The sequence below is a fragment of the Limulus polyphemus genome, unplaced genomic scaffold, assembly GCF_000517525.1.
Source record: "Limulus polyphemus unplaced genomic scaffold, Limulus_polyphemus-2.1.2 Scaffold503, whole genome shotgun sequence".
NCBI classification, from domain to species: domain Eukaryota; kingdom Metazoa; phylum Arthropoda; class Merostomata; order Xiphosura; family Limulidae; genus Limulus; species Limulus polyphemus.
The window spans coordinates 466,443-478,476 of NW_013666113.1; the positions used below are offsets into that span (position 1 = coordinate 466,443).

The 12,034-nt window shown below is 36.4% G+C and overlaps 2 protein-coding genes across 4 annotated transcripts in view; both read left to right on the forward strand.

Moving 5' to 3' along the window:
- LOC106458706 (caskin-2-like) overlaps positions 1-8,953 on the forward strand; it is a 198,754-nt gene extending 189,801 nt beyond the window's left edge. The window contains exon 7 of the mRNA XM_013918248.2: positions 8,653-8,953. Coding sequence (XP_013773702.2) covers positions 8,653-8,953 — 301 coding nt within the window. The remainder of the gene's footprint in view (positions 1-8,652) is intronic.
- LOC106458713 (caskin-2-like) overlaps positions 1-12,034 on the forward strand; it is a 75,046-nt gene that overhangs the window by 10,070 nt on the left and 52,942 nt on the right. For 2 of the 3 annotated variants that reach the window (XM_022384984.1, XM_022384986.1), the window contains exon 3: positions 3,844-3,955. Coding sequence is in view for 1 of the 3 variants with exons in the window: in XM_013918255.2 (XP_013773709.2) it covers positions 10,152-10,170 (19 nt within the window). In the remaining 2 variants the exon portion in view is untranslated. Of the gene's footprint in view, positions 1-3,843; positions 3,956-9,752; positions 10,171-12,034 lie in introns of those variants that run through there. The other variant, XM_013918255.2, reaches the window with a different exon arrangement.

The window sequence follows — 12,034 nt, forward strand, 5'->3', positions numbered from 1 at the left end:
ATGGAAGACGTAGCGTTAAGAAACCACAGTTCTAAGTCCATTGCAAGGTTTGAAAGACGTAGTGTTAGGAAACCACAGTCTTAAGTCCATTGTAAAGTTTGGAAGACGTAGTGTAAAGAAACCATAGTTTTAAGATCATTGTAAGGTTTGGAAGACGTAGTGTAATGAAACCATAGCTTTAAGTTCATTGCAAGGCATGGAAGACGTAGCGTTAAGAAACCACAGTTTTTAGTCCACCGTAAGGTTTGGAAGACGTAGTGTAAATAAACCACATATTTTAGTCCATTGTAAGGTTTGGAAGACGTAGTGTGAAGAAACTACAGTTCTAAGTCCATTATAAGGTTTGGAAGACGTAATGTTAGGGAACCATAGTTCTAATTCCATTGTAAGGCATGGAAAACGTAGTGTGAAGAAACTACTGTTCTAAGTCCATTACAAGGTTTGGGAGGTGTAGTGTAAAGAAACCATACTTCTAAGTCCATTGTAAGATGTAGTGTAATAATATACCCGAAAGGGGCCCGAAGATCGCCTGGGGTGGTCACCTGTTTTAACCACTCGCACCACTGTAAACTAGTGCGTTGTCTGTTAGTCAGTCAATAGACACTAAAATGACGTCACATAAGGGACGATTATCGTTGCAATTTGTACTGTTGCGACGTCAGTAAGACGTGCTCATGTATGAATCACGAGAAGAATTATGCACTCCGTAGGATACAGCACAGACAGCATGACATATGAACTTCAAAAGCAAGAAATAGAAATATTTGTTACTCTTGATTTTGGTTTTATTTGCCCTTGAAAGAGAACACACCAGATCGTCATGCATTGTGGTATATGAGTGCTAAGATGCTACTTGGTGTTTCTACAAAACTCGCTTTGTAATTTACTTTTTTTGATTATTGAAAACATACCATGTGCTCAGATACTGAACGGCTTAGGGTTTGGCTCATCAGTGACGACCAAATTATAATTGAAATACATTTAACGCAATAATTTAGAAACATAAACTATAAACATTTGTTGACTCATCAAGATATAAGTATTTTTGAATAGCTGATTATTGTTATTATTAAAAACGGTAAATGTTTAGAAAGAATGCGTTATTTTACTGATACATCGGGAGTTGTCGTTATTTTGCAAGTCTCGACAGGGTTAACGACGATTTGAAACCTGCCTCATTTTTAGTGACTTTCTTTCTAAAAAAAATCAGTAACGACATAGAAAAATAACTAACTTTGCAGAAATGAAGCAAACTTTTATAAGAGTTAATTATGTCAAGCTCTAAAACTAGATCGGTTAAGCCTTATCATCACGTACGTGCTAATTATGCGACTAATTAATAGGCTTAGGAGTTTCAAAATAATGAAACTTTACACTACCTTTCCAAGATGTTTCCATAAAATTCTAGATTTTCTACCAGTCTCTAACATGAGAGCTTGAATATTCCAATCGGCATGTAATCTGAAATGCACACGTGTTGTTGAATTATTTATTTGTTAGCGCAAAGCCACACAACTATCTGTCTGCGCTCCTTCCAGAGCGGTGAGTCAAACCCTGGATTTTAGCGTTGTAAATTCGTAAACTTAGCGCTGACTCATCGGCGGACGTGTGTTGCTGAAACCTTTGAAAACAGATATAATGTTTCTCTTGGTCAATAGATAGCGCCACAAATTAAAAGGTTATGAACAGCACAGCATCATACGGGGTGACTCTATGACTTTAAGGTGACAACTAGGACTGATAATGGGAACTCTACCAAAATCTCTTTAATGCTTGTTTTATATTAAGTTTATTATGGTTTTATAGTGTTGATTTTAATCGCCTATTAACAATTAACGTAACTAATGGTATTAAAGCTATATATTTCACTTGATATAACACACACACTTTGAAAGCAGTTGGATGTGCATAACCGGAATGTTGTACATTAGTATACCTTAGTACAGTATTTCCCATCCGCTGCTCTGGGGATTGATGTCAGTCTGTGGACGTATTTTTGCAGAGATATAGTAAGTGAAAAGAAAAGAAAAAGAATTGTGAACCTCATAATTTGTGGCCCTGTTTTGGCATAACATTTAGCAGTGAATTATGCGATAGGCTGCATAATTACATTCATAAATACTGGTTTTTGTACTACAGTTTATATAAATCTTAAATGTTATTATACTTTCAAAGTTATTTAAATTGTCAGTCGAAACTGTTAAAAAGTGATAACGCAGTTGGAACAAAAAAATTTAATGAATATTCCGAAATGTATGTATATCAATAAATATCGAGCTTATCTGAAGTCTTTGACGAAAAGGTATGCTCAAATACCTGTTCTTTTTTTCTTCTGCTTCTTGATATTTTCGCGCCCACATTTAAGAATGCAGAAAAAAAATTAAAACTTCAAAAATACTTTTTCTGCCATAAAGCCCCAGCTGTGTACTAGTTACATTCATTGTCGCTTAGTGACGTGGATTTCGATGTAATAGTCACATTCATTGTTGCTTAGTGACGTGGATTTCGATGTAATAGTCACATTCATTGTTGCTTAGTGACGTGGACTTCGATGTACTAGTTACATTCATTGTTGCTTAGTGACGTGGATTTCTATGTAATAGTTACATTCATTGTTGCTTAGTGACGTGGATTTTTATGTACCAGTTACATTCATTGTTGTTTAGTGACGTGGATTTCGATGTACTAGTTACATTCATTGTTGCTTAGTGACATGGATTTCGATGTACTAGTTACATTCATTGTTGCTTAGTGACGTGGATTTCTATGTACTAGTTGCATTCATTGTTGCTTAGTAACATGGATTTCGATGTACTAGTTGCATTCATTGCTGCCTAGTGACATGGATTTCGATGTACTAGTTACATTCATTCTGCCTAGTGACGTGGATTTATATGTATTACTTACATTTATTGTTGCTTAATGACGGACTTGCTATGTGCTAGTTTCATTCATTGTTTCTTAGTGACGTAGACTTCTATATACTAGTTACATTTATTGTTACTTAGTAACGTAAATGTAAGTGGTGGTACGCCTGACTGACTCTGTTAACGCGCTCAAGGTCCTCCATTTGGCGCCATCAGAACTCGGACTTGATAATGCCATGAAAAGAAAGGATGGGGAAAAAGTTTCCATTAAAAAAGAGAGAGAGATAATTGAACTTTTTTCACGTTTCCTCGAGCTCTTTCAACTGATTTTTCTTATTTCTTGAACAAGAGAAAATTCCTAGAATGATTACGTAAGGTTTAATGGCCGATGGCTAATTCTAGTGATACTGTCCAACGTCACGTGAAAGGGATTTGTCATTTCTTGGTTATCCCCTTACTTTATTTACTGTACAACGCCACGTGAAAGGGATTTGTCATTTCTTGGTTATCCCCTTGTTTTATTTACTGTACAACGCCACGTGAAAGAGATTTGTCATTTCTTGGTTATCCCCTTGTTTTATTTACTGTACAACGCCACGTAAAAGAGATTTGTCATTTCTTGGTTATCCCCTTGCTTTATTTACTGTACAACGCCACGTGAAAGGGATTTGTGATTTCTTGGTTATCCCCTTGCTTTATTTACTGTACAACGCCACGTGAAAGGGATTTGTCATTTCTTGGTTATCCCCTTGCTTTATTTACTGTTTGACGCCATGTGAGGGGGGTTGTATTTTTTGGTTATCTTTTTGCTTTCTTTACTATCCAACGTCATGTGGAAGGGGTTTGTATTTTTTGTGGGGTGGGGAGTTATCTTCTTGCTTTGTTTACTATCCAACAACACATGAAAGGGTTTGGGGTTATATCCTCGCTTTGTGTAATGTTATTCCTGGTTATCTCACTGTTTTATCATTTCTAGGTTTTGCAGCAGTGTTCGGATGGACGCTGGAAAGGTATCATATTCCAGAAGAATCACACATCTCAGTCAGGATACTTCCCAGCTACAGCTGTTCAGCTTTTAGACAGACCAGGTAGGTTGACAAACTACACCTTTATCTTCTCATAATGTTGGAATACTGTTTAAACGTCACAACTACAGTTACTTTATAGTGTCTTCATATAACTTGAAAATTACTACATTTTTTTTTAACTTGAAGACTACTATAATAAAGCTGTAAGTGTAAGGTTAAAGAAGTATCTTTATTAAAGGAAGGTTGCTACGCTATCTTTGTAACTTGAAGGGTACAATAGTCACTTTGTAACTGTGAGATTAATACAGTACGCCAGTAAGTTGTTCCATGCTGTAAATTTTGAGTTTGTCCTTTCAACGAAGTACGAGAGATGAATCTGCGGACTTACAACGCTAGAATCCGGGTTTCAATACCCGCGGTGAGCAGAGCACAGATAGCCCGTTGTGTAGCTTTGTGCTTAATTACAAACAAACGAGAGATAAGAGAGGTACCGTACATACGAGAAAATTAGCAACAAAGTGGATTCTCTGATGAAGCGTTATTAATTCGTGAAGTAACAAAGTGTAATATCTATTGAAGCGTTATTAATTCGTGAAGTAACAAAGTGGAATCTCTGTTGAAGCGTTATTAATTCGTGAAGTAACAAAGTGGATTCTCTATTGAGGCGTTATTAATTCGTGAAGTAACAAAGTGTTTAATAACGCTCAATAGAGATTTTCGTGAAGTAACAAAATGGAATCTCTATTGAGGCGTTATTTATTCGTGAAGTGACAAAGTGAAATCTCTATTGAGGTGTTATTAATTCGTGAAGTTGGGTCTATCATAAGTTACGTGAAACTTGTAAACATTGAATTTGTAGAACTTGTAGTCCAAGAACTAAAATGGGATAGACTTTGCAATATATTTTTTACCGAAAAAAAAAAACCGCTTTACAATACAAACTGTTAAAACAAGATTGTGTGATTTTCTAGATGAAAGGTATTCATGATTTATATTACAAACTTGATATAAGTTTAGGTTACTAGATGAAGGGTACTCATGATTTATATCATAAACTTGATATAAGTTTAGGTTACTAGATGAAGGGTATTCATGATTTATATTACAAACTTGATATAAGTTTAGGTTACTAGATGAAGGGTATTCATGATTTATATTACAAACTTGATATAAGTTTAGGTTACTAGATGAAGGGTACATAAACTTGATGTAAGTTTATACTTCCTTACTGGATGAAAGGTACTTCTGATTTATATCATAAACTTGATGTAAGTTTATACTTCCGTACTAGATGAAAGGTACTTCTGATTTATATCATAAACTTGATGTAAGTTTATACTTCCTTACAGGATGTAAGGTACTCCGTTTTGCTTTACAACTTCCTAATAGGGAGAAAATTTATTCGGTTTGATGCTACATAGTTTTAAATTTGTACTGCACCTCGTGTGAGCTAAATAGTTTGCCAGTAAGGTTAGTATGTGTAGTGAGTAAAGTAGCCATCTGATACTGATTATATTCAGTTTTGGTGGATTTTATTTAAACCTTTATGTATCAAAACTTATTAGCATTCAGTAAATCTCTGCAATATTTTTGAGATAAAATATTAAACACTGTGATTTACATAGTGAGTTAACTTTAGCTACAGCCTTGGTAGTTTTATTTTGGTTTTGTTATTAATATTGCTTTATTTTAATGTAGTTTTGTGTTGGTTGATATTTGTAAAACACACAATCGTGTTGAGTTTAATAAGTAGAGTTCTACAATACTAAGCTGCCTGAATTCCAAGGGGGATGTTTATTTTAGGGGGTGATTTTTTGTGACAGCTGGTATTATTTCCTTCTTGGTTAATCTACGACGTGCTACTATCATGTAGATAATTAACCATGGTAACTCCACGTTTACTGGCTAACCTTCGACAGCTGGACTTTACTGTTGGAAAGATTACTTACTGTACTACGCACGTGCATGCGTGACCAAACAGAAACTTTACATGAAGTCCCCCCCCCCCCCCGCACCTTGCAAGTACGGTATTGTGATTAGATCAGCACGTGATCTGAGTGAAATGAACAGCGTGTCGTGGTACTTCTTCTGGCGGGGTTAAGGAAAGATTCTCAACTAGTGCCACCTGGATGCGCCACTTGAACAAAGAAACCGTGATCGACAACCCCTTGTAGTAGAGAAGGAACACTTTCTATTTCCACAGTTGTAGTTTGCCGGCTGGTTTGTTAGCTACATCGTGTGACTGTACTGGTTGGTAGTAGTCAAAGATAATACATTATTCTTTGCGCTTCACTCAAAATCGTCGTCTATCGTAATCCAAAAAATCCACCAGAAGTCGTGGGTTGATTATTCGAAATAATCTGGTTATAAATACATTAAAATGTGTTTTACTGGAATTTGATTTTTTTTCTGTTACCGTGAGGACGACACAACATATTGACTTATCTAATAAGGTCGACACAACGACTTATCGACCTAAGGTCGACACAACGACTTATCGACCTAAGGTCAAAAGTCGGTGTTTCGACCTTATTAGATAAGTCGTTGTGTTGACCTTAGGTCGATAAGTCGTTGTGTCCTAATATTAAGACAAACTATTTATATCCTGAAACTTTAGTGTAAACAAGATAAATAAAAAAATTGGGAATTAAAAAACACCTAAAAATAGGGATCGTAAGGAAACAATGCTAGAGATACTGTAGACATTATTTACTCAAACTACAAATCCCTATTTTGACTCAACCAAATGTAATTCTAGGTAACAGCGGACTTACAACGCTAGAAACCGGGTTTCGATACCCGTGGTGGGCAGAGCACAGATAGCCCATTGTGTAGCTTTGTGCGTACATTCAAACAAACAATGAATGAATATTTGCTGTAAAATTCATATCAGTGCTATCAGTACAACTACCAGTTTGGCCGCCAATTTTGATTTTCTTCCTTTGAGTCGCACGCTCAATCCTTTTTTTTTTGCCACACCTTTTTTTTCACATCTAAGGTGTTTTTGATTAGATTGATATCAGCCATCGCTACATTTACTTCCTTTTTTTAAAAAAAGGTTTTTCTTTACTTGTAATATTTTGTATGAACTTAATTCTGGTGTAGAAGGTATTACATGTTGACAAAATCCCTGTTTGGAGACTAATTCAAGCACCATCATTGTGCATGTCATAAATTTCTGCAAGTCAGTACACAGATTTGGGGACTTTGTAGTTGGAGATCGACTACCTTAGTTAATATCAAAGAAGGTTCTGAAGCGATTGTAATATAGGATTGATGTATTTATGGATTGTATTGCTAATGTCCTACACCTCTTGTGGTGATTTACAAAACTTTGCTCCGAATGTGCAAAAATTCCAAATATTTTTGATGACGCAAACATGATATAAAATACAAAGAGTAATCTGTTAGCGGACTTTAATATACCAGTCACTTACATATATTGCATAGAATTAATTTATTTGGTTCGAAATTATCACAAAGCTACACAACGGCTAGCTGCCCCTAATTTTAAACTGACAGACTGGAGGAAAGGCAGCTGTTCAATAACACCCACCGTCCATTCTGTCTGACCAAATAATGGGATTTCGCTGTCACATTTATAGTGAACCCACATCCTTAGAGTGCGGAGTGCATTTTTTGTTGTTGCGGCAACCGGATGCGAACCACGAATCCTCGGTGTTACCGTCCGGGCACGTTAACCACTAGGTCACGCCGTGCATAAATATTTACTTTGGTAACGAGCACTAGAAGAGCGCTATATGGATCTCCAATCTCCGTATTTATGAATACCTGCTCGTAATGTAATGTGACTTGCATGTTGTGTTCTCGTTACCTGTAGGGTTTTGTTAATCAGATACGTATTTGCTTTTTTTATGTCTGTTGTTATCATTATTTACTGTGTTTGTCTGTGCTCAGCGTTCCCTGGTAGAAAAATCATAAAAATTGTAGCATTTGTAAAATATATTATGACTCATGCATATGTAAATAAAACAAAACCGCATTTTCCATATTCGTAGCTAACATGGTAGCCCCCTCTAGTTGCCCGATAACAAACCTTAAAAAAGTATACTTTTGTCAGAACTGGTTTCGTATAATTTATGCGACTATTTTAGAGAGAAAGATAGAAAATAGAAGCTTTTTAATGTACACACGAAGTAAAGCAACTGTATTCCTCTGTACTATTATTGTTCTGGTACCTTAAGTGGCATGGCAACGTAGCTGCTTAGCGACCGAGTATGAATAAATGGGTAGCATACTGTTCTCATTTATCCGAGATGTAGATAAAAAAGGAGTTTTCCATTATGGCTTCTCCGATATATGTATAGTATGGGAAAGTGAGCTGAAAAAACAACCAACAACAACACAATGTTTATATTAATATTTATTACCTTTGTATGAAATATTTTTGCTCAGTACGAAACTACACGAGTCTAGCTCTCAAACTTATCATAAGACGAGCGTCGCCGGTCCAGTGATATATAATATCTCAGCACAAGTACGTGCATCTTAACCATTTCTCTCCTTAAAGGGATATATATATCCTGTTGTTTTTCATTGGAATGATCCACCAAGTTCACTTAACCTTGACTCGCCAGATCTGGTTACTTCACTGTAGCAACTTCGGTTATATTCTGATTTTGTGGCACTCGACTTTTGTACAGTAGATGTCAGAGGGCGGCTTCTTTCTTTCACAGTGAAATTAAATAATCCGTTCTTTCTATCTCTTGTGAGTTTTTTTTTTTTGTCTGTTTTAGTGCGTTAGCGGCAGGGTTAAAGAGTAAAAGTCAGGTATATTACAAAGAGCACAATAATAAACAAACAATGCTCGTGGAGAAATATGAAATAGATATCCTGCCGTCATTTAACATGGAACAAGGAATTTTTGTGTTTACACCCAAGGGCGCGGAAACTATTGGTGCTGAGGGTGTAGCAGCACCTCCTGGCTGGCTGGCTGCATTGAGAGGGTGGAATAAAGCGCATGCGTGGCTCCCATCATGTACAGGAGTTTCGATTTTATTCGACAGTTTTTCAGCATCTCCACCAGAAAATTTGTAAATTGTTCTAACGTCAATGTTAGCACCTAACTGAAAGTGTGTATATACATATACTTTCACAATTTTTGTTTTTCTCAACTGGTACTTTTTTGTGTTTCAAATCAAGTTAAAGCTGGCGGCCTTTGGCCAAGTTGTAGGATAGGAACCTCAAAATTCGATATGTAATGTGGAAAATCTCACCCAGAGCAACTCAAGATATTCCAAACGAAACACTGACTGCCATTTTAATGTTTTATGACCATAAACACTGTAAAGAAAGGTTTGGTTAGGGTCGTGAGGTACTGCCTAATCACCCCACCTACAAGACAAAGGTTTCGCGGTCGGTAGGAACGACCTCTTTTTTTTTACCCTCCCTTCCCTCCTCTACTCCTGCGCCAAGAAGACTGGCCTCAGTTGTCACCGCAGGTACGCTTTGTGTACGTATACTCCCAAGAAAAAAAAAGACAGAAAGCAAGAGAGATGAAAGTTCATAGGAAATATATGTAGGTTGTTAGGTGGCTGGGGACTGTCAGCTCGTAAACAGGATGTCGACGATATATTTTGTTTTGTTGAAGGTTGAAACTGACCGTTTCCTTTATGGTAATCATAGGTTTAGCACGCCTGTATTATATAACATAGACTGTAAAACCTGTGTTTTATTAATCTTTACACTGTTGTTTGCCCATCAAGAATTAAGGGACTTTTAAGTGCAGAAGCTTCGTCACGAAATACCCAAAAAGTAAATTTTTCCACCAGGGGGAGGGGGTATGGTTGAGATAGCCATAACTTAAGTTAGCAGCGTTTGAGGCCCGGGTTGCAGATTATTTTCCTACAGCCACAAATCGAAAGTGGTATACGAATACGGGCGCGTCTGGACTAGTATACTGCTAGCTACTGACCGTTGTAAACTCGCCCACAGGAAACGTTAGGCTTCGTACAGGTTAAAATGTGGATGTAAAAAAAAAACACGTCTTCTTATGGAGAATTTATTACAACTGTGAACTGGGCAACGGAAACACAACACTGCGATAAAAAGAACGATCATAATTGGTTGGACAGATTTCGTGACTCGCAATCTTCCAGCCTCGTCATCATTAGCGACCATACGTTCACAACAAGCCCATTTATATAGGAATTATTTCGAAAACAACGAACTTGCGTTCGGTTTCCTATCTCTGCTCCCACGGAATGGATTGGAAAAACGATAGGACGACAATAATATGCACCGTAAACTGCTTGGTAAGTGATTATTTGTGTAACAGTTTTAGCGCGTGTGAGTTGAGCAAAATGTGATTGTAAAAGAAACACACAAAAACATTTCGTGAAAAATACATTTGGAAATATAAGACAATAATCGGAGGAATAAACTACTGTTCGTTGCGTGTTTCATAGGCCAACGCTATCTCTGAGAAGGCTGATAACACCTATATGCGTTTTGTGTAATTTTGCGTTTTAAATTCGCGTATTATACAAAACAAAAAAAGATTTATTGTTTATGTCGTATGAGCTTTTGTGTTGTCTTTATACCTATATGAACACATAGCAAAAACATAGGAAGGTCATATTTTTAGGGGAGTAGGATCCATGATAAAAGCATCTACAACTGTGATATTTAGCCGTAGGGGCGTTATGATGTGACGGTCAATCCCACTATTCGTTGGTAAAAGAGTAGCCCAAGAGTTGACGGTGGGTGGTGATGACTAGCTGCCTTCCCTCTAGACTTACACTGCTAAATTAGGGACGGATAGCGCAGTTAGCCCTCGTGTAGCTTTGCGCGAAATTCAAAACAAACAAACAAACAAGTGTTAATTCCTATGCGAGGTATATGTTAATAAACGTAATGTCAATGTGCATTTCTCTGTGTGTATGTATACGGACTGTGGTCAAATGAATCTATTCTTGATTCAGTACATTAGCTATTATGGAGATCTCGTTTCTTATCTTTCAGTTTGAAGCAGAAGTTTATGTGTTTCGAAAATTCGCGCACAGAGGGATGGAAGCTAGTCAACAACACTCCCCTCCAATATTTAGGCCACTCTAATCGAAACGTGAAATTTAACCGTCACTGTGATAAACGCACCCATGCCTCCAAAGTAACAAGTACATTTTTGCGGTTATGTATCACGACCGTGCCTCCTCGGATTTACCGCTAGCGCAGGCTAACCACTAGGCCACGCCCTACCCTTCAATGCAAGCGGTAAGAAACGTAGTTCGGGAAACAAATTTATAGTAACACCATAAGAGGCTTTAACGAACGATTGTTCTGAATTAACGAACCTCTTAATAACTCTCGCCACCTTATAATCATTTACATACCAACTCTCTCTCTTTGTTCACTCACGTTTTTTTATGTATATTTATTTTCACTTACGTTTTTAGGTTTTCAGGAAAACTAAAAACTATTGGAAAACTATGGCAGTTAAAATAATGATACTCGATCATGTCTCTCCACTGTTACCTTTAGTTTTAAGTTTAATTACCGTATACTTGATCAATCTCTTTATATATAGTTATCTTTAGTTGTAAGTTTGGTTACCATATACTCGATCAATCTCTCTATATATAGTTATCTTTAGTTTTAAGTATGGTTACCATATACTCGATCAATCTCTATATATAGTTATATTTACTTTTAAGTTTGGTTACCATATTCTCGATCAATCTCTTCATATAGTTATCTTTAGTTTTAAGTTTGGTTACCATATACTCGATCAATCTCTCCATATAGTTATCTTTAGTTTTAAGTATGGTTACCATATACTCGATCAATCTCTATATATAGTTATATTTACTTTTAAGTTTGGTTACCATATTCTCGATCAATCTCTTCATATAGTTATCTTTAGTTTTAAGTTTGGTTACCATATACTCGATCAATCTCTCCATATAGTTATCTTTAGTTTTAAGTATGGTTACCATGTTCTCGATCAATCTCTCCATATAGTTATCTTTAGTTGTAAGTTTGATTACCATATACTTGATCAATCTCTTTATATATAGTTATCTTTAGTTTTAAGTTTGGTTACCATATACTTGATCAATCTCTTTATATATAGTTATCTTTAGTTTTAAGTTTGGTTACCATATACTCGATCAATCTCTT